This window comes from Grammomys surdaster, unplaced genomic scaffold (genome assembly GCF_004785775.1).
Source record: "Grammomys surdaster isolate TR1022 unplaced genomic scaffold, NIH_TR_1.0 325, whole genome shotgun sequence".
In the NCBI taxonomy this organism is placed as follows: Eukaryota; Metazoa; Chordata; class Mammalia; order Rodentia; family Muridae; genus Grammomys; species Grammomys surdaster.
In genome coordinates this window covers 446,356-467,355 of record NW_021604744.1, presented here as the reverse complement: position 1 = coordinate 467,355, position 21,000 = coordinate 446,356, and the positions used below count along the sequence as shown (strand labels likewise).

Below are 21,000 nucleotides of genomic sequence, written 5' to 3'. Positions count from 1 at the left end.
CACAATGGGCTGGGCCCTCCCCCATAAATCCTCTTAAGAAAATGCCCTACAGGTTTGCCTACAACCTGATTTTATGGAGACATTTTCTTAATTGAGACTCTCTCCTTTCAGATGACTTTACTGTGTATCAAGCTGATATAGAACTGGCCAGCAGAGTGTTTCGATAGACTGGTGGAACTCGCCTGTGAAGTATCTGGATCTGGACTTTGATTTTAGATTGTCAATGACTGCTTCTTCCTTCCATCCTTACTACTGTTCTGTTTAAGTCACATATTTCTTCATGATTTGGACGTGTGTGTGTGTGTGTGTGCATGCACGTGTGTGTGCACTTCAAGGAATTCATTTGGTTTTGGTCGTTCAATTTGTTGGTGTTCAATTTTTCATGGACAGTCTCATTTTTTTATATATGTATATTCATAGCAGATTTATTTGTGATAGCCCAAAACTGGAAACAACCCAGATGCCCCTCACCAAAGAATGGATATAGAAAATGTGGTTAATTTAGATAGTGGAGTACTACTAAGTCAGCAAAACAAAGACATCATAAATTTTAAAGGCAAATGGATAGAACTAGAAAATACTTTAAAATTTCAACTCAGTTTTTGTTGACTTTTTTATTTTCTATTTTTGCTTTTATTTTTCTCTTCTGCTGGTTTTACCTTGGTTTGTACTTTTGCTACTATTTACTTAAAATAAGTAATTTACCTAAGAAACTCTATCTCCTTCAATAGTACAGGTAAACCTGAAGAACATTATGTTAAGCAAAATAAGTCAGTCTCGGAAGGGAGGGCAGTGCCTACATAATTCCTAGTATATGTAGAATCTAAAATAGTGAAGCTCTCTGAAACAGAAATTCAAGTGGTGGTTGTTGCAGGATGGGAGCGAATGGGTGTGAAGTTTTCAGAATGCAAGCTGATCTCTGGTAGGTTCTAGAGATCTGCTGTCCATCAGTGTGCAGCCTATAGGGAACAGTACCATATGACATAGTTAATAGTACTGTACCAGCCTTAGCAGTTTTTCAAAATAGTAATGTCATCATGGGTGTTCTTATTGTAGTATAAAGTAAGGCCGTTTTTCTGATGCCACATGAGTGTGGACTTAAAATGTCAACAGAGTGAGATTGGACTAGTTGCTTTAAATTGTACCATATATGTGTTTAAATTATGAGAATTCAACTATGCTCGAGAGAGACAGAAGAATAAAATGAAGTAGTTTGAATGATTTTCCCATATATGCATCATGTATGTGCACTCACACACACACACACACCCCACATATATTCACCACACAAAGCAACACACACACACACACACACACACACACACACACACACACACACAACCACCCAACTGTGTGGAGGAGTAAATTTTGTGGCAAATAAATTATATTTTAATAAAGTTACTTAAGAACTAAAAGAGAGCCAGTCAGACGGCTCAATTAACAAAGGTACTTGGTACCAAGCCTGGTGACCAGAGTTCAATCCCAGGAACCCCACAGCTGAAGGAGGGACTGAGACTTGCATGCCATGGTATACAGGACACACAAATGCATGAATAAATAAATGTCAAGATATCTTAAAGACAGAAAATAGAAATGTGGAGGAAAGGCACTTTGGATTTTAGGGATGCCTATAGTATGTCAGCACCTCAGCTTTAGCTTTAGTTGTCATACTTGGTTGAATTCAGTTCATTGGATGTTCTATAATATTTGTAGGAAATTGGCCCATAATATATATCAGAAGTAGAGTGTCCTTGTAATGTGACATGGAGATATTTGTTCACAACACTACATTGTATAGCCCATATTTGTTTAGCAGTCTCTAATATTGGATCTCTGAGGTAGTTCTAGTTTGTTGTCTTCTTTCTGTAAGTAATTAGCATTTATAAAGGAGTTAGTAAATTTATCAAAACAGGCTGTTGAACTCCATCTGCTTCTTCTGATCCAATGAATATTAGATGTAACCATCCCTGTATCTAGCGGCAGCTACTGAGAGCAGAGCTTTAAGATCCAGACTTCCAGTAGGAAAACAAGCCCTCATCTACAGTGTTTGCCAGTTTCTGTGGGGTAAGTCTTCCCATTGTGGCCGAATTCCAGCTGCCAATACGATGCCACTAATTCAGACTTGGAGAGAGATGTGTGCTTGGCCCTCAGGACTGGCCAACCTTCCAGTCCAGTGGAGCTGCTTCATAAAGTTGTTATCAAGATTTATTGGGGGGTAGGCAAAGTATAGGCCATAGAATATACCTCAAAACCGGTAGTCTTTATTGATTTTATTTCTCTGGGTCTCCCCCCCCCCCACCTAAGAGTTCCTTACGTTCTTCATTTGCCAGCATCTAAGCACTTGGAGCTCAATGCTATCAGAGGACCCATAAAACAGTGTGACTCTGTTCACTGCCTTACTCCACATAATAACTGGCTGGCTACAAACTGTAATTAAATAAAACTTAAATACCTTGAGTCCCTAGGGAGCACAGTGTAGAAATATTAAGGCCTTTGCTTTTCACAGAGTACATGATAGGGTGAATATTAACTGTTTTGCAAGTTGAGTATAAAATTGTTTGGAGGATTTCTCTGGTCTTGTAATCATTAATTGCCTACCGCTATTGCTAGAAACATCTGGGGAATATTAAATTTTTCCATTTATAGTTATGATATAATGAATGACATATGCCCACTTCAGTTTATTACAGCTAGGCATTCATATTTAAAGCCAATAAGACAAGTGATTGCATGCATGCCTTTGGAGGTCGAGGCTTAACCATTTATTTACATAGATTTGATATTTTGTTCATGGGAATTTGAGGAATATTTATTGCTGTCACTGTACACATTTAAAAACTTCAAGTACTCTTAGCTTCTTATGCTACCCCTGGGCCTTTGGTGTGACACCTGTATAATTTTTTTCCTTAGATTTTACAGTCCCTGAAACTTCTTCCACTATGTTCTTTCTGCTCAAATTTGGAGATGTTCCCTAAATATTTTATATATAATAGCACAGTTAGGAATATAACTTAGGCTTTGTTAACAGTTCAGGTTGCTTCATTATGGGGAATGGAAAGAAATTAAATGTACTGTGTGCCAGTTGTTTAAAAAAATACGCAGTCAGCTTGAATTTGTTTTAATCATGAGATCAAATGTGACACTTACATATAGGTTCCACATGAGCAGAGAATCCTAAAGAAATGGGCAGCCTCACCAACTTCCTCAACACCAAACCTGCAGTCAGTGTGCAGAGTATGCTCCATTGACTCATGAGAACAAAGCATTTAATTCCAGTTGTTTTTCTATACTTTCTTAAAAGGAAAAAACAAACCCACCTTTTTAAGGGAACAAAAATTTCCGATGGTTTTCAGTGGCTATCACACAGTCATGAAACGTTGAGACTATCACATGGAGGGATTTCTTACAGTTCCTTTTCTGTATTCTCCGAGTAAGCCTATGCTCAGCCCTTCATTCTAGACAGTAAAGTATACAGAGCTCCTTCCCCTCTAGGGCCAGCATTCATTGCTAAGGCTAGTTAGCTACCTCCTCATTATTCACTAGTAAACAAGATGTTCAGACCATTGCTGGCATCTGCTGTAATAAAGCATACTAGCTGCTGGGGTATTGCTCCTGTAGTGTCTCATTTATTATAGTGGCAAATAAGCGTGGTGATTAAACAAGGTGTACCACCAACAGCTCTGATGTAGGTGTGGAAGGAAATGTCCTTATGACAAGCAGCCATCATATACCAATATCATGAAAAGCCAGTTATCATATGCTGATGCTTAGAATTTGAAAGTAAAGTTTGGACCCTGACCAAAGCAAACTTTTGCAATACCCCTGTGAAAATATTATAGGAAATGCAGGCTTGTAGAATCTAAATAACCATGCCAAGGACACTCAGCCATGCAAAGAGGCAGAGATAGCGGCTACCAAGGTCCCATCACAGTAGCACATTCTGTAGTCATATTGAAAACCAACCAGGCCTACACGCATGCACACACACCACCACCACCACCACCACCACCATCAAGTTAATGACATTTGACATAGAAAGATGTTTAAGGAATTCCCAAAGGAAGAGAGTAGTTAGGTCAGATGTTACTGTGTTTTCAGCATGTTAGAAATATCGCTGAAGTTGTTTCTAGAGATAAATGTAAAACATTAAATCAAAAGCTCACTGGAGCCTTGAAGAAGTAGCTTTTCCCTCTTCCGGCCCTGGTGACTGGCCTTCCTGGAGCAGAACAAATGGCTGCTGTATTTCTCCCTCTTGGTACTTCAAAGCCTGTTTACCATCCCTGAATCTGCCTGATGGGGTGATATTTAGTGCTCTGCTTGTGGGTTCTCTAAGGAACTCTGGACATCAGTCGTAAAACCCTATTCAGTGTCCTGACAATGTGGCCATACTTCCTACCTGTGCCACAGGTACAGACTAGCCGCATGGCTGACACATGCTCAGCCTCTGAGAACAGCTCCACAAACTAGGAACTGAATTCCCAGTTCTCTGTAGAACCCGTTCTCCACTATTGGAATTAAGTTTATTTGCAAATCCCTATACATTGTGGTGAGGCTGTTTTTGCATACCTGAACACTAGATGGAGAAAAAAAAAGATAAATCTATTTAAAAGGCAAGTTAACATTCTTTAAAAGATGAATGACACGACTAAGCTACCCATACAGACTTTCAGTGGAATGTCCCTCTTTCCCTTTAGGTAAAAACCTACATTCAAATATTTAAATAGTGGTATCTCCTAGCTATGCATTTAAATTTTAGAAAGTCAACCTCTTGCACATAGTTATAAGACACACATACATAATATGTGTGTGTGTGTGTGTATTTCTATAATGTAAACCTAAGCATTTTTCTTATCAATAATCTGTTACACAGAGGAGTATCACAGCAAATAGGGCTTCCAAATTACCAGTGAAGGTGACTCTTACTATTGATAGTTCTAGGCACAAGAACTTCTTCTCGTATGAAAATCGTGTGTGGCTATGGATACACATACATGTGGGAACAGATGCCTGTGTATACATGTGCTAGCCAGATGTCATCCTTGAATGTCATTTCTCAGGCAACATCTGCCTTATGTGTTGAGAGAATCCTGCTCCTCTTTTTAAAACATCTCAAGTTTCATCTAATAGTTTATTGAACTCACAAGGTGGTGTGTACTTCTTTCATGATGCTTTTGCTCTTTCAGTATCTGTGCATTAACTAGCTTCCCTTTGTCTTAAGTCCCCTAAGACATCATTAATACTTATTGGCAGAAACCCAGAATTCTGTCCAGGCTAGACTAACCTGAAAGTCGCTTGGCCAGACACCTGACACATTCTCTGACCCTCCCTGGATAGGTGCAGTGGAGAGCTGAGGCTGTTAAACCTTTCATTCTCAGGTTATCATGGTTATTCTTGCTGTCTCCTTACTGACCCTGGGGGATAAATTAAGGACCTGTGTCATAAAATCTCCAATCCCATAGTTCATCTCTGACCTGCTGAAGACCCTCAGGTATCTGTAACCACATTTTTTTCTTTAACACTGTTCCTCTATTAGTAACATTTCCTTTCAAGGAGCTTAGCAGGTTCTGTTTGTTTTTATTATTACTTTTGTTGTGATACTTGTAAAATTATGTTGTATTTTATTTTTCTAAACTGACAGATAAAGATATAAGTATTAGGTTTTCAGAGTATGTACATGTTTATTTTTACTTTGCAAATCATATATGCTAATATTCTAACGTAGTACTTATAAATTTGATATTAAAAATTTAATGTTCTAAAGGACTAAGAATAACTCTTCTAAAAAAGGGTTGATCATATTTTTAATTGCATACTGTAAGATTCCAAACCTATGCCTACATTTACTTTTCTCAAAATATATGTAGAAATTATGTTAACATTATATCTTAGTTACTTCTTAATTGCTATGACAGACGCAATGAGCCCAGAAACTCCTAGAAGTGTTTATTGGGGTTAGGGAAGATGAGGTCATGACCGTCATCATAGGCATCATGGTAGAAAGCAGGCAGGCATGGTGCTGTGGCAATAGCCTTGACCTTACTTCTTGATGCACTGGTAAAAGTGAGGGAGTGCCAACTGGAAGTGACAAGTACTTTTGACACCTCAAATTCCGCCCCCAATGACACACCTCCCCTAACAAGGCCATGCCTCTAAATCATTTGCAAACAGTTATACCTGCTAGGGACTAACTCCTCAAACATCCGAGTCTATGGGGGCCCTTCTCATTGAAATCACCATGCTTTACTAATAACAAAAGAGGTATGGTATGTGGTAATAAAATTATATTAAAGATAAAATGTTGATAAAGTTTATAAGAAGCCATGTTATAAAATATGATAATTTGGATTAATGCAAAGAATTGAGTCAGAAATAAGCTTCATAAAACAGTCATTATTAAAAGAAACTGAGGTTTTCATGACCTGACATGGCTGTTGCAGTTTTGAACTAATAGCGTCTGTGGTTTCCTGCTCAAGATCATGCCAGCCAAAACTCTGACACAGAGAGGATAATCTCTAGGCCCTGCCCATCACAGGGAAGCTGTTGTAAGTGGATAGCTGTAGGTGGGAAGAAGTATTCAGTTTTTTTATTTAATGACTGATAGCTGTCCCATTCTCTCGTGCACATCTGGGTAGGCAGCACTCGCTGAGCTTAGTGGGTTACTAGGAAACATGAAGCAGGCAGGGAGCTGTTGGATAGAACATGGGAGGAGTTAGAATGAGAAAGTAGGAATAGATGTGTTCATTTCTCATTACAGAGAGTATGGAATTTAAAAAAACTTAAAATAAAATATAGTAGGAAAAAAATTAAATCTACCTGTAACAAATAGTTTACTTGTAAAAAAAAATGGAGGAGGAGTGGCTCTGGGTTTCCAGGGGAGGTGGGAGGAGACTGGAAGTTGGGAGGGGAAACTGTAATTGGGATGTATGGAAAAAATAATTAGCACTGCAGGTTTCAAATGACTACCTATTCAAATAACACCCAAAGCAGTTTAATTCAAATCTTTATCTCTGCAAGTCTTCAGCTTGTAGAGTGCTACAGGTTTTAGAAGATATATGCTTCATTCCTAATTTTCTAATCCATCTTACATCTGAAAACTAAGAATATATTTGTAATCATTTAGATTCAAAGGGGAAAACACATATTTTTGAGATTGACTATTCTAATTATTGACATAGTAGAGCATGAATTTTAATACAATTTAAATGGAAAGAGTTAAAAGTGTTTTTCATGTGAAAAATATTTTTCCTTAAAGTGGTATCTTCTCACTCAGAAAATACTTAGGTACTGAGGGTCTGGAAAACATAGAAAAGTGAATGGAATGTATTTTTTTAAAATAAATCTTCATTCATTGTTACTGCTTTCTTTCTTAGTTCTTGGATTGAATCCAGGGTTACCTGTCCATGATAGTCAAGTGCTCACCCACTGACCTACATTCCCAGCCCTGCTAATAATTTCTTCTGGTACATAATCTGCTACCATGATGTATAATATTTTAAGCTATACTTCTTAGTATTGTAGGTGATTTAATGTGCTAATCTAATATTTTAATGTATTTATAATTCTATATGAAAAAAATATGAGGTAATGAATGAATGCCTTTACCAAAAAATAAGATCTCCTAAGTCATTAAGAAATTGATAGAAATGGGTTCCTAATAAGAATTTTTTTAATTTTGTAATTATATTTATGTACAGAAAACTTAAGTGTACATTATTTTTTAACCCAGTTTAGTGGCGAGTTCTTTAGCCTTTGCTTTTTCCAGCTTGGCAATTCGGGCCACAGACTTAGGATCCAGGACGTTGCCTCCCCACTGGTGGCGGATCTCGTCATATCTGTCATTATAATTGGTCCTAATAGCTTCCACCAGCTTAGCCAGAGCACCCTTGTCTTCCGAGTTAACCTGTGTGAAGGCAACAGTGGTGCATGTCTTCCTGTGGACCAGGCGACCCAGCCTGGCCTTTCCCTTGATGATGCAGTAGGGCACACCGATCTTTCTGCACAGGGCAGGCAGGAAAACCACCAGCTCAATGGGATCTACATCATGGGCAATCACCACCAGCTGAGCCTTCTTGTTGTCCACCAAGGTGGTGACTGTATTGACTCCTGCTCGGAGGACAGGTGGTCTCTTAGTTGGGATGTCTCCTTTGCCAGCAGCTTTCTTCTCAGCATGGCCCAGTAGCCTTTGCTTCTTCTCTTGCTTTGTCTCTGGCCTGTACTTGTGGGCAAGCTTAAGCAGCTGTGTAGCTGTTTGCCTGTCCAGGGCCTGGGTGAACTGGTTAATGGCAGGAGGTACTTTGAGTCATTTATAGAGGATGGCTGTTTGCTGCTGCAGCCTGATGTATCGGGGCCATTTAACAAAGCGTGTTAGATCTCTTTTGGGCTGGATGTCCTGCCCAATGCTGAAGTTCTTGGGCCTTTTCTCGAACAGAGGATTGACCACCTTTTTGGCCTCCTGCTTCTTGACGACGGCGGGGGCCGGGGCCACCTTCTTCCCCTTGGCCTTCTTTCCTTTGGGCATCTTGCTCAGCTGGAAGAGAGAACCCTAATAAGAATTTTTAATGATGTAGTAATCATCCAACATTTATGTATCTCTTACTACATGCTGGGAATTGTTCTAAACATTTTGTATATGTTAACTTTGTAACCCAACTAAGGAGGTAGTGTTACTGTACATCTACCTTTACTGAAACACATAATTATCATATAATTTAGCAAAGACATGGTGTATAGAAGAACAGAAATGCAAACCAAGGATGTTTGGCTTTAGAATCTTGTTACTGATTAGTTCTGTACAGTCTAACCCTGTTACAGTTTTGCTTTGACTGCTCTAAAGTATATAGGTCTTTCTGAAAATGTATAGCATTTTAAAGAATACAAAAACAGGGTACAGGATTTGGTTATTCACTTACAAAAAGATTATTTTAGGGGTGGTGTTCAAAATCAGTAAGATCAAATCATTTGTCTTAAGAACTAACATAGCAAGGAAATAAACTATGGTAGGAATTCATATTTAAAAGATGTTGTAGCAAGGTAAGTCTGACTTTGCTATTGAACCAAATTAGCTTGAATCATATCTTGATTTTAAGTCCACATGAACAAGATGGCACTAGGTGGGCTGTTCTTCATGCTGCTCCCCAGCAGTGGAGATTGTTTTCAAGCTTGGTTCAGGATTCTCTTGAAATGAAGAGAAGAAAGGAACATATATGTCACCTATCTTTTCCCATTGCTTCATCTAGGAAATAGTAGATTGCAGTTCTTTTCAGATTCTATTGATGAATGGTTACAACAGCAAAGAGATAGAAATTGTAGGGATCATATTAATTGAGCTATAATGCCCTCAGTAAAGGCAGGTACATTCTACCCAGCAGGATGAGCTTCAGTACCACGGACAGCTCCCACCATTCCATTACCTGGACAGTGTGTATGCAAGTTCTAATACTTTCTCAGAAGTGACTTACCTCACAAATACATTATATTATTATAATTGATTTTGTGGGCAGAAGAATTCAGAACACATAATTAATGGCGGAAAATAATTATCTGTTAGGTGAAGAGTAGATTCAAAGGCTTTTGGAGGTGATTTATGGTTTTGTATGTATAGTATTTGTGTTCTCTTGCATTCAAGTTTTCTGGCCCTTCCAGACCAGCTGTATTTTGTTTATATGATTTCTTCAATTAGATTGAATTCTGTGGTTCATAAATGAGAACAGCAGCAGAATGTATCCAGGATTTTGTTTAGATAACTTTATATTTTATATGACTTTTTTCTTTTTAAAAAGAATTTATTTAATCTCTCTTTTTTTTACACTCCAGATTTTGCTTCCCTCCCAGTCCACCCCTCTGGCTGTTCCACATCCCATGTCTCCTGCTCCCCCCACCCTGTCTTCACAAGTATATCCTCACTCTCCCACCTCCCTCCCCACCAAACCTCTCCACTCACTGGGGCTTCCAGTTTCTTGAGGGTTCATTGCATCTTTTCTGACTGAACCCAGACCCGGCAGTCCTCCGCTGTATATGTATATGTGTTTGGGGCCTCATGTCAGTTGGTGTATGCTGCCTGGTTGATGGTCCAGTGTCTGAGAGAGCCTAGGAGTCCAGATTAATTGAGACTACTAGTCCTCCTACAGGGTCACCCTCCTCCTCAGCTTCTTGCGCCTTTCCCCAGCTTTTCCCTAATTCAACCACAGGGTCAGCAGCTTCTGTCCATTGGTTGGGTGAAAATATCTGCATCTGACTCTTTCAGCTGCTTGTTGGGTTTTCTGGTGGGCAGTCATGATAGGTCCTTTTTGTGAGCACTCTATAGCCTCAGTAATAGTGTCAGGCCTTGGGAACTTCCCTTGAGCTGAATCCCACTTTGGCCCTGTAACTGGACCTTCTTTTGTTCAGGCTCTTCTCCATTTTTGTCCCTGAAGTTATTTCAGACAGGAACAATTATGAGTCAGAAATTTTGACTGTGGGATGGCAATCCCATCCCTCACTTGATGCCCTGTCTTTTTGCTGGAGGTTGGCTCTACAAGTTTCCTCTCTCCACTGTAACTGCTATAGGGCATTTCATCTAAGGTCCCTCCCTTTGAGTCCTGAGAATCTCTCACCTCCCAGGTCTCTGGTACATTCTGGAAGCTCCCTCTACCTCCTACCTCCTGAGGTTGCCTGTTTCCATTCTTTCTGCTGGCCCTCAGGGCTTCAGTCCTTTTCCCCCACCCAATACCTGATCATGTTCCCCTCTTCCCCTCCCTTACTTCTTTCCCACCTAGGACCCTCCCTGTCTACCCCTCCTGTGATTGCTTTCTTCTCCCTTCCAACTGGAATTAAGGCATCCTCACTTGGGCCCTTCGGCTTGTTAACCTTTTTTAGTTCTGTGGACTGTATCTTGGGTATTCTGTACTTTTTGGCTAATATCTACTTATTAGTGAGTACATACCATGCATGTCCTTTTGGGTCTGAGTTATCTCGCTCAAAGGGATTCAGAAAAGAAAGACTGTTTTAGAAAGCTTGTTGAGGGATGGTACTAATGGAGAAAAGAAAGTTCTAATGATACAACCTTTCACAAGCACTGGAGAAGAAGTCTCTATGCCTTGGAGACTTTGCATGTTTACAGATAGAACACCATGGGGTTATTAGTTTTAACAAAGACAAACTATCTGATAAAGTAGTTTGTTGTAGGGCTATTCTAATGTAGCAGAAGTTGTAGGTTGTTTAGAATTAGGGATACTTTTAGGGCTGCCAGTATGAAGGCACAGTTAAGATAACCAAATCCTATTTCTATATGCAGAGCCTTTGGGGTGCAACAAGAGTTACACTGCCTCTGACTTACCATTTTAGCTCAGAATTCATACTTAGCTTGAGTGATCTGCAGCCCATTCGAAGGGTAATTTTATGTGAGTCTAATAGAGACAGAGAAAGACTGAAGTACAGTTTTCAGTTCTGTAATTAAAGTTTAGGCCCCTCTTGGACACTATCCTAGTGACTTTATATGAAACTTGGCATATAAATCTGGGAATTGTCTCATGTAATCACTTCCATGTTTCATTGATCTTATTATCTATGTTACTAGGACTTGGAGAGTTTATATAACTCACTTTAAGGTCACTCCACCAAAATGTGGCAGGGCTGTGATACAAAAGTCAAGCAAATAGTGGACTATGTGAAAACTCAGCAGGCTGAGCTTTTCTAGATGACAGGAGCAAGGTTTTTAAAAGGACAAACGAACTAGTCTTTGTAAAAAAAAATTCCAAAGAAAGAACTTTGTATCATTACATATGAAGCAAATATTGGCTGTTACTTTTTGTTCTGTGATCTCATCCTTCTCTGTTTTTGAAATCAGGAAATGGAGAGGTCTAAAGATGTTGTATTCTAATTACTGCTGTAAACTTCATGCAGGTCATATGGACATTCCTTTCATAGTGAAGAGGGAAGACTTTCAAGGTCGAAGGAGGTTCCCTGGAGCTGGTGTTGCTCCACCATGGCTGCAGTCTGGAGTCTGCTGCTCTCTTAAAGAAAGCCTTACAGAGGTTCTTTTCTGCCCCAGCTTGCCTTGTGTTTATATTTCAAAACACCTCTTTAATTATTTCTTTGGCCTACTGTAAAATATAACTCCTTACGTGGGTAAAATGCAACTTCAATCATACGTGAACAAAATGAGATCAGAGGAATAAGTTGGCCCCGGTAATAAGATGAAATGTGGACAGGTAGCTAGTGTGATGTGGTTAGATTAGTGCCTGCTGGGCAGGCAGCATATCATAGCTGTTCATCAGGAAAGAGCTTGTGTGATGCTAGGAAAGAAGGCAACAGAGATGAGCTTTGGTGAAGCAGCTCAGCATCAGTAAAGACAGTGCACACTCCACTCGATCTTTGGAAAGGACGCTGGTCTGTAAACTCAGCAGCTGTAAGCATCTAAGTGTAACTCATTGGTTTTGCTGCACAGGGGAGCAACTGTGACTTAAAGCTGTCAGAACTGGGATCTCTCTCAGAATGAGGCATTACCACATAAGGAAACCAACAGACAGTGCAAGACAGAAGCTAAACCCACCTCCAGACACTGTTTACCAGCTCTGCTGTGATTGATGTCACTGACATTGTGTCTTGATTTCTGAGTCTCTAAGATGGAAATTATAAGGACAGCTAGCACAGATAGGACCATGAGCTATCCAGTCATTTCGCCTTTACAGCCACCCTGTTATTCTCCTCCCTGTTTTCTTGATGAAGAACCAAGCGATTCTCAAGAATCCATGGTTTCTTGGTGGTGCAGCACAGGCAGGTCTGTACAGGAGCAGCTTGCCTCCAGAGTCAGTGGTCTCAGTTTGACCTTTTCCCTACTGCCTCTCCAGTAAAAATGAGGTAATACTATATGTCAAAAGACAATAGAAGGCAGTTAGGGACTGACAGTGTTAGGAGGAACAGAGGCTCAGCTTGGTTACCCTCATAAATGAGGAAAGAACCAAGTTGATTTAGAATAGGCTCTATTTACATAATTGATGAAGGGTGTGGAAGCAGTGTACTTCCCCAGGCAACTTCACCAATCTCATCATCATACAGTTCCAGAATGATTTTATTATAGTTTCTAATGCTTTTGCTTCTTAGGCTGAAATCTGAAAGCAAAAGCCTTCAGTGCTTTAGAAAATAAATGTGCAGTGCACACTTTTTGAGTCTTCCTGTGTACTGTATACCTCCCCTTTCTGCCTGCTACTTCACAGATACATGGCAGCAATGGATATTTCAGTGAGTTTTTTTGATTACTTTTCAGTGTATAAAGTCATGTCTTACTTTGTTGAAGTGCTTTGTATATTGAACCAGAAAATATTGCAGGTAAGCCAGTCTGTTAGTAACCAGTGTTGAGCTTTGAGTTAATAGGCTATACAGTGACTGGAGGGAACTACATAATTCATTTTTTCTCCTCTTCTTTAAAGTGTAGGACCAAATTCCCAAACTAGGTTTTCAGAACACTGTATTTCATTAACCAATGAAACCTTTTACAGAGTGAGCACAGGATGAAAACAGAGAAGTAGAAATGATAGTTTACATCCTCAGACATTTGAGTCTTAAACTTTTTAAGTGGTTGTAAGGCAGTAACTTTTCTGAGATTTCTAGAAAACATTCTATCAACTGCCCTTGAGGTCTTCAAAATAGCAAATAACACTTTGAGCATTTTATCAGTTTGATTGGCAGCTACAGTTTTCATAGAAGACTCTGAAGGATTAATATACTTGCTCTGTGTTTCTTCATGGGCATGAATAGTTTTCATCTGAAATGTGCGAAAAACCAAACCAGTACATGTTCCTGACTCCTCATACTAACTGTGGAAAATCGCAAACTAAACAGATTTGAGCAAACCATATTTTTAATCCATGAAGAAGCCTGACATGAGTATAATTTTCTCACAAGATTGTTAGTTTTTGGAACTAAAATCTTCAGTGTGGTTTTTAGAAGTGAATAAGCTATGTCTTATGAGGCTATGGGCATTCTATTTTAGGCAGAGGGAGTCTTAGAACTCCTGGTTACAGCTTTGAGGACCCCACAGTGTGCACACTCAAAGATAGAGAAACATTCCTCATGGGAAATGGGTTCATACAAGGTTTAGTCACAAACTTAAAATAACTGAAGACTTATCAGGGAAAATGACATCCCGGAAGGCACAGAAATGTGTGTCACTGCCTTAAAAAGGGATCATGGAGGCAAGTTTCGAATAATTAGAGACATCATGAGATGAACCTTGCAGAGGTGTGATATGGATAATGGAAACTGCTCTTGGTTACTCTCATACCACAGCTTTCAGAAGACAAATATTGGATAGTAATAAATTAGTAATCTAATGGTTTGTATGGCAATGAACTTGAAACACCGGATTTCATAAAAGGAATGGGTATAGTAAAGTTCTACTGATTGCTGATATGGAAAGTATATGTAGTCCGTGAATATTTTGTTTTTCAGATATGTATATAAAACATCCAAAAGAAAAGTGTTTTAAATGACATGGAAAAATCATAACTGCCACGTCACTTTGTAGAACTTCAGAATTTGTATAGTTTAGTTTCCTTGTCCCATGTCAGATCAGGAGACCCACACATGTTTACTTTTGCTGAGAGCCAAGTTCTCTTCCAAATGTTTCCTCAAGGGAATAAGTTCCATGTAAAATGTTTTTGTGACAGTTTCCATATAGCCACAATAATGAACATAAAAGTGCATGACATACATGTGCACTTTATGTTCACTTGTTTTCTTGAGAAACAGCTTAATTAGACCTATTTATTTTAGTTCTTTTCTTTTTACAAGTATGATTAAAACTCAATATGTCTTGTTTCCCTGTATGACCATAGTCAGGTATTAGAATCTTAAGAACACGATTCTAAGTCTCATGCAGGAATCACGTGTCTGTCATGACACGGGCATTGAGGAGATGGTAGTGATTGCAGTAACCTGTGTCCTGTGAGACAACAGAAGCCATGCTGGCTGCTGTCATTCACTTTCTGTCATCTTCTGGGTGCACCCTGATCATGATGTCTGTGTCTGTGCAAAGTCCTCTTTTCTTTTGGTTTATTCACATAGTGCTCAGAGTACTCTGGAGCGGAAGGAGCTCAGTGCTCAAAATCAGTATTTCCCAGATATCAGAATAAGGCTGGACAGGGGCAAAGCTGACAGTGGCTACACATCTGTGTGTGGAAAGCTGAGGGGACTGTTTGATGTCCTTGATGTTTCATGTAAAAAGGGGGAAACTGTAACTTTCCTGTCAAGACAACTGTTCTGGCTGGTCACCGAATGCCCTGGTTAGAATCTAGGCACCATTGCTTACTGCCTTTTGACCGTGAGCAAAATTTTAATTGTTCATTTTCTTGATATCCCAACTGGCATTAGAATCATGGTTCCAGGTCATAGGAAATGTTTCTGTTGACATTCATTTTCACTGTTGTATTTGTACATATGAATTGCTTTCATAGTTTTAATGCACATTTTTATCAGTAGCATCCAGTTAGCACATACTTATTTTCTAGATAATTTATTTATAAGTTTAGTTTATTCCTCACTCAAGTCATTTTGGGTAGAGTCTGTCATTTACTTTATGTACAAAATAAGGTTTCTGTGAATACCAGATTATTCCTCTCTGGTTTCTGTTTAAGTAAATACATTTCTGATGGTTGTAGCTCTGTGCAGTGCTAGAAATAGATACAGGAGGAACCCTGGTCCTTGCTGGCTAGCTAGTCTAGCTGAGCTTAAAGGAGGTGGACAGCCTTCCAGAGGAATGATAGCCATGGCTTTCCTCTTGCCTTCATATGCATCATACGGACCCCATCACATACATCCACAGACACAAGGGTCTGGAAGACACATGTGGGATCATTTTTGGAGTAATGGACAAGAATATAGAATATTTTACATTATTATTACAAAGGGCATTTGGTAAGACTCTGTTGAATACTTTTAAAGTGTGTTGAAATTTTGATAATGTGAATAGTTTCAACCCTAAACTCAGAATTTTATATAATGTTAATGATAATGATAATACTAATGTTATAATCACTGTATATAATTATATAACATGCACTAATTTAACTTATAACTATATAGTTATAGCATTTATAATGTAATTATTTAATAATACCCAATAATAGTTTTCAAGCACTGGCTACAAATAATACTTGATGGATAAGCTTTTAAAAATCCCTGTACTCAGGTTAGATGTACCACTAGACAGTTAGGTTGGAGAACTACTTTCCTAGACAGTTAGATAGCAAGAATATCATTCCGTAGCATATTTACTCAGGAGAGGGTGTATGCATATGTGTGTATGAGTGTATATACATGCATACATGCATACATACATACATACATATGTATATATAATGTGTATGTGTCAGCCATATATATGGCATGCACATGTATGCCAGCAGCTTATAAATTTCAGTAAGGTAGTATATGATTTAGACATTGACTCAGTCCCTAAGAGGAATTTTGAGGAAGGAAACTTGACCATGAATCACGTTACAAAGGTTTGAAATCTTAGCTTGTTCCGTTAATTTCCCTTCCCACATGATTGTAGCTGGAGAATTCGTCTTCTATGTGACCAGACTGACTTGCAGATGTGTCATTTCCACACACAGGGTCCCTGCTTCATGCTTGACCAGAAGGGGAGTGGCAATTCTGAGTCATGGCTCTTGAGTCTGCTCTGGGAATGTCATCTCCCTAGGAGTCTCATTTTCTCTCTAACCTCATGGTTTCTTTGGCTTGATGAATTTTGTCTAAGATGTAGCTTAAAGATTGAAATGAGAAAATAATGTCATCTTTACCTTGCAAAACTAGCCTGTTTCTTCCATTTCTTAGATCAGTTGTGACTTATTCCAATCAAAAGTCATGCATATATTGTGCTTTCTACAGTCTTTATAATTTTTAAAGTTGTTTATATATTTAAACAGAAAATACTTCTTGAATATCTGTGGTGAGTCATATGTTGTGCTGTCTGCCTGAATACAAAGATGGACTCTCATAGACTATGTGGGGAGAAAGTCATGTGTTAAGATGGAAGAACAGGTGGATTGCTATGATGTGTAGGAAGGCCATCTACCCAAGCATCGGACTCAGGCCATGAGTGAGATGGAAGTCATTGAGAGTGAGGTTGGCATGTCCCTACCTCAGTGACTTCCCTCCTGGTGTTAAAGCTAGTGTTCCTGCCCTTGAAGAGGACGACATAGGACATAGTCTACTAAAGATGAGAGGGTATATACTTCTAAGAGTGGTAACTGGCACTCGAAGCTCAGACCCAGTGGACAATTTAGGGAGAATGGGAAGCCATATTGTTTGTGATAAACATAAGGAGAGGTGGCGAGAGCGTTATTCTGCTGGAGCTGATGGGAAGCCGGGACAGGAAAGCGAGCAGGAAATGGACCTTTCTGAGAACTCATTTTGGTACAATAAGAGAGACACAGGGCACAGAAACCGGTAAGGCCCTGTTGTAGAAGCCCAGGGGAAGATGTTGAAACCTAGAACAGTTTAGAAATGAGAATATCACATAACAAACTGAAACATGGAAATGTTAACACTGTAAGTGAATTAATAAAAAATGTGTATGTTTTTTAATCTCAAGAACCAAGAAACCTTTTTAAAGCATGACTAAGTAAATTAAACGTTGACTGTGTATACTGTGACAGGTGCCAGAAGGATATCCGATTTCCTTTGGAATGGAGGATATAGCAAAGGAAAAGAAGCAGAACATGCCTGATGCCTTCTAGTATTCTGGGATTAAGTAAAAGGCTCAGGAGAAGCCTGGAGACGAACATTGGGTTTTCTTGGAGGTGAAAAGATGATAGTAAATCCCGACGTAGGATTTGTGAGGCGACAGAGAACAGTTGAAGACTGTATTTTAATTTAATTTTAATTTAATTATTTAATTAGAGGGCATCATTTGTGTTAACACAGCCGAGGGACCCACTTGCTATTTCAGGTGTACAGTGTGGAAGGGCATGGGAAAGACTTACAGGGAAACAGTGCTGAAACTGAAGCTAAAAAAAAAAAAAACAACAATGAGTGGTAAATCCAGAGAAGCTGAGGTTTGCTTTGTGCACTGGTCGTCTAATAGGGCTCTCTGTCTTGGAAGGACGTGGTCTGTTCTCTGCTGCCAAATACATGCCCACCTGCAGCTGCATCTTTAGCACTTGTGATAATCAGTGCAACTGAAGAACTGAATTTTTTATTTTTCTGTGAATTTAAACTTGTGTTAAATAAAAACACATAGTAACTAAAAAGCTAAAACATTGCCAAGAATAGGAAACAAGCTTTGAAACTCGTATTTATTAAAGTTGTAGTTTTGAGTAAATAAAAGTAAATATTTCTACTTTTAATCAGATTGTATTTAAGTAGCCACCTTTGATGGCGCAGGTTTAGACAGTGTGAATGGACTGAGGTTTTGTGGAGAAATACCTAGATTTAGACAGGAAGAAAATCAGTATTTATAATGGACAATCAGCTAGATGCATCATGGTATATTGTCTTATGTGTTGTTTGTTATGAGAATCAAGCACCACATGTTTTACATGTGAAATCTAAATGTTTATGTCCATTCACCAAGGTAGTAGTGGATTCAGCCCTTGGGACTGAGCTCCCTAAACCTGGACCCTTGGCCGCATTTGTAGTACCAAGTACGTCTCCTCCTGTCTCACAGCACATTTAGTGTATTGTAGATATGGGGCACAGAATTTCCTTTTTTTTTTTTTATTTGAGAGAGTATAAAGCATTTGCTCAAAACCATGACTTAAATAAATCAGAGAATTTTGAAACTGAGTTTCCTATTCCTGGCAATGTTTTAATTTTTTTAGTTAATATGTGGATCTTTTTTAACAAGTTTAAATTCACAGCAAAAATGAGTTTAAAAGTTACCCATATAGCCCTTGCCCCTACACACTGAGAAAAAAGAGCAAAAATACCACCTCTATAGCTGACATCCTGCCCACAGTGGCACATTTGTCAAGATCAGTGACCCTGCACTTGGCACATCGTTATCACCCAGAGCACATAGCATCTATTAGGCGCTACTCTGAGTATTCCATGTCCTACGAGGTTTGAGCATTTACATAATGACTGTGGTCCGTTATTCAAGCACTGTATAGAAGAGCCTCTGCCCTCAGACCCTTTCCGCAACCTTTTCCCTTCTCCCTTGCCAGGCCCCAGTGAGCACTCATCTTTGAATTGCTTCTCTAGTTTTCCCTTTTTAAAATGTGATATCTAGCTGGAACCAGGCATCCTGTAGCTTTTCAGATTGGCTACTGTTACATGATACTACATGTAAAATGTGATATCTAGCTGGAATCAGGCATCCTATAGCTTTTCAGATTGGCTACTGTTACATGATACTACATGTATTTCAGCTTTCTTTGCATCCCTATATAGCTTGTTCATATATCATTTCCATTTTAGCTAAACTAGGCTCTATTTCCTGGATAGATCACAATTCACCCTTCTCCTGAAAGACCTTCTAGTTACTCCTGAGTGTTAGAAACTATTGACAAATCTACTTTAAACGTGTGTGTGTGTGTGTGTGTGTGTGTGTGTGTGTGTGTGCAAGCTTTCATTTCACTTGAAGAGTTTTGTTAACTCAGTGTATATGTGCACCAGTAGGTGGTATTGTCTGTGTTTGGGATTTGGGCTGTTCCGATAGACAGATGGTTGCTATGTTGTTGTCAATGTTTAATTTGCAGTTTGGAGTAGTGTATATTGTTGAAAACGTTTGTACCTTATTTGCCATATATACTTTCTTTGACACAAAATCTCTTTAGGTATTTTGTCTATTTTCTAAATAGGTTGTTTCCTTATTGTTTAGTCGTTATTCATATTTCTTATCTGTGTTAAAATTAAGAGAACTGCTCTGTTAAAAGGGATCACAGGCACCCCCGATACTCCAGTAGGTGCTGACTCACCCTCGGATATGCCACAGTGTTTCTATATGGAACATAAGCAAAGTCACAGAACACAGCATCAGGCACGTCCATCTAAGAGTGATGTCACTCTGGATATTCCCAAACATAGACAAAAGCTGGCACATGGCACAAACTACAAAATGGCCAGCACCCTTCTTTCTGTTAACACGATCTCTGTTATACCAACCAAGTCGCTAACTTACACCCATCTGTCCTCATGCTGCCAACATGAAAATTAAGACAGAAATACCATTATCTCCAATTTTTTGAGAGTTGTATTCTAGAAGTCAAACCATGTTTCCCTGAGAGTGAACTAGGCCTGGATTACTGCTCCCCAGGTTATAAGATTTCCAGTACAAAAACAGTGCCATTGGCAGGCAAACCTGATCTCTTCTGAAATAGCCCAACAGAAGTCCGAGTACTGTATTTATCCCCAAGAGCATCTCAGTGCTAACACACCTCCCAATCTACTGTGCTGTGTAGTCTCCCATGTCACTGAGAGCTTCAAGAAATCCAGACTTGTTGGTCCATGCTGCTCTGAGGGGATTTGGTGATCAGTAGAGAAATCTACAAAGGCAAAGCACATTCTCTAGTGATGGCTTTTGTAGGTCATTTCATGATAATGATGTTTTAAATGATCAATTTACCTCAATCAAGGAAAAGGGAAAATTGCATAACTTATGGGAAGCCACTTAGCTTAATTAACATTGGTATAAAATAAAAATGTTTATAAAATGTCATCATGCCTTGGTGGGTAGGTAGGAGCTGATTCTGTTTACTTTGTAACGCCTCTCCTTTACTGTCTCACAGGGATCATGTCTGACTACCAGTTTGGTAATCAGTTCATGTGCAGCGTGGTGGCTTCTCACGTGAGTCACCTGCCTACAACCAACCTCAGCTTTGTTTGGATTGCTCCACCAGCCGGCACGGGCTGTGTGAATTTCATGTAAGTACCTACTGTGTGTGCAACAAATGTGGGAGGCAAATACTGCCTTTCATGGGGTTACATAGAGTGACTATTTAAGTGTATTATGTCAGTAGGTCTGACTTTAATTGAAACCGATAACTGCAGTGTTAAAAAAAAGTCAAAGCTAGTTTTAAA

The 21,000-nt window shown here is 39.1% G+C and overlaps 1 protein-coding gene across 1 annotated transcript in view; it reads left to right on the top strand.

Annotated features, from left to right (window-relative positions):
- Reln (reelin) overlaps positions 1-21,000 on the top strand; it is a 416,018-nt gene that overhangs the window by 97,613 nt on the left and 297,405 nt on the right. Inside the window, exon 3 of the mRNA XM_028778108.1 lies at positions 20,709-20,844. Coding sequence (XP_028633941.1) covers positions 20,709-20,844 — 136 coding nt within the window. The remainder of the gene's footprint in view (positions 1-20,708; positions 20,845-21,000) is intronic.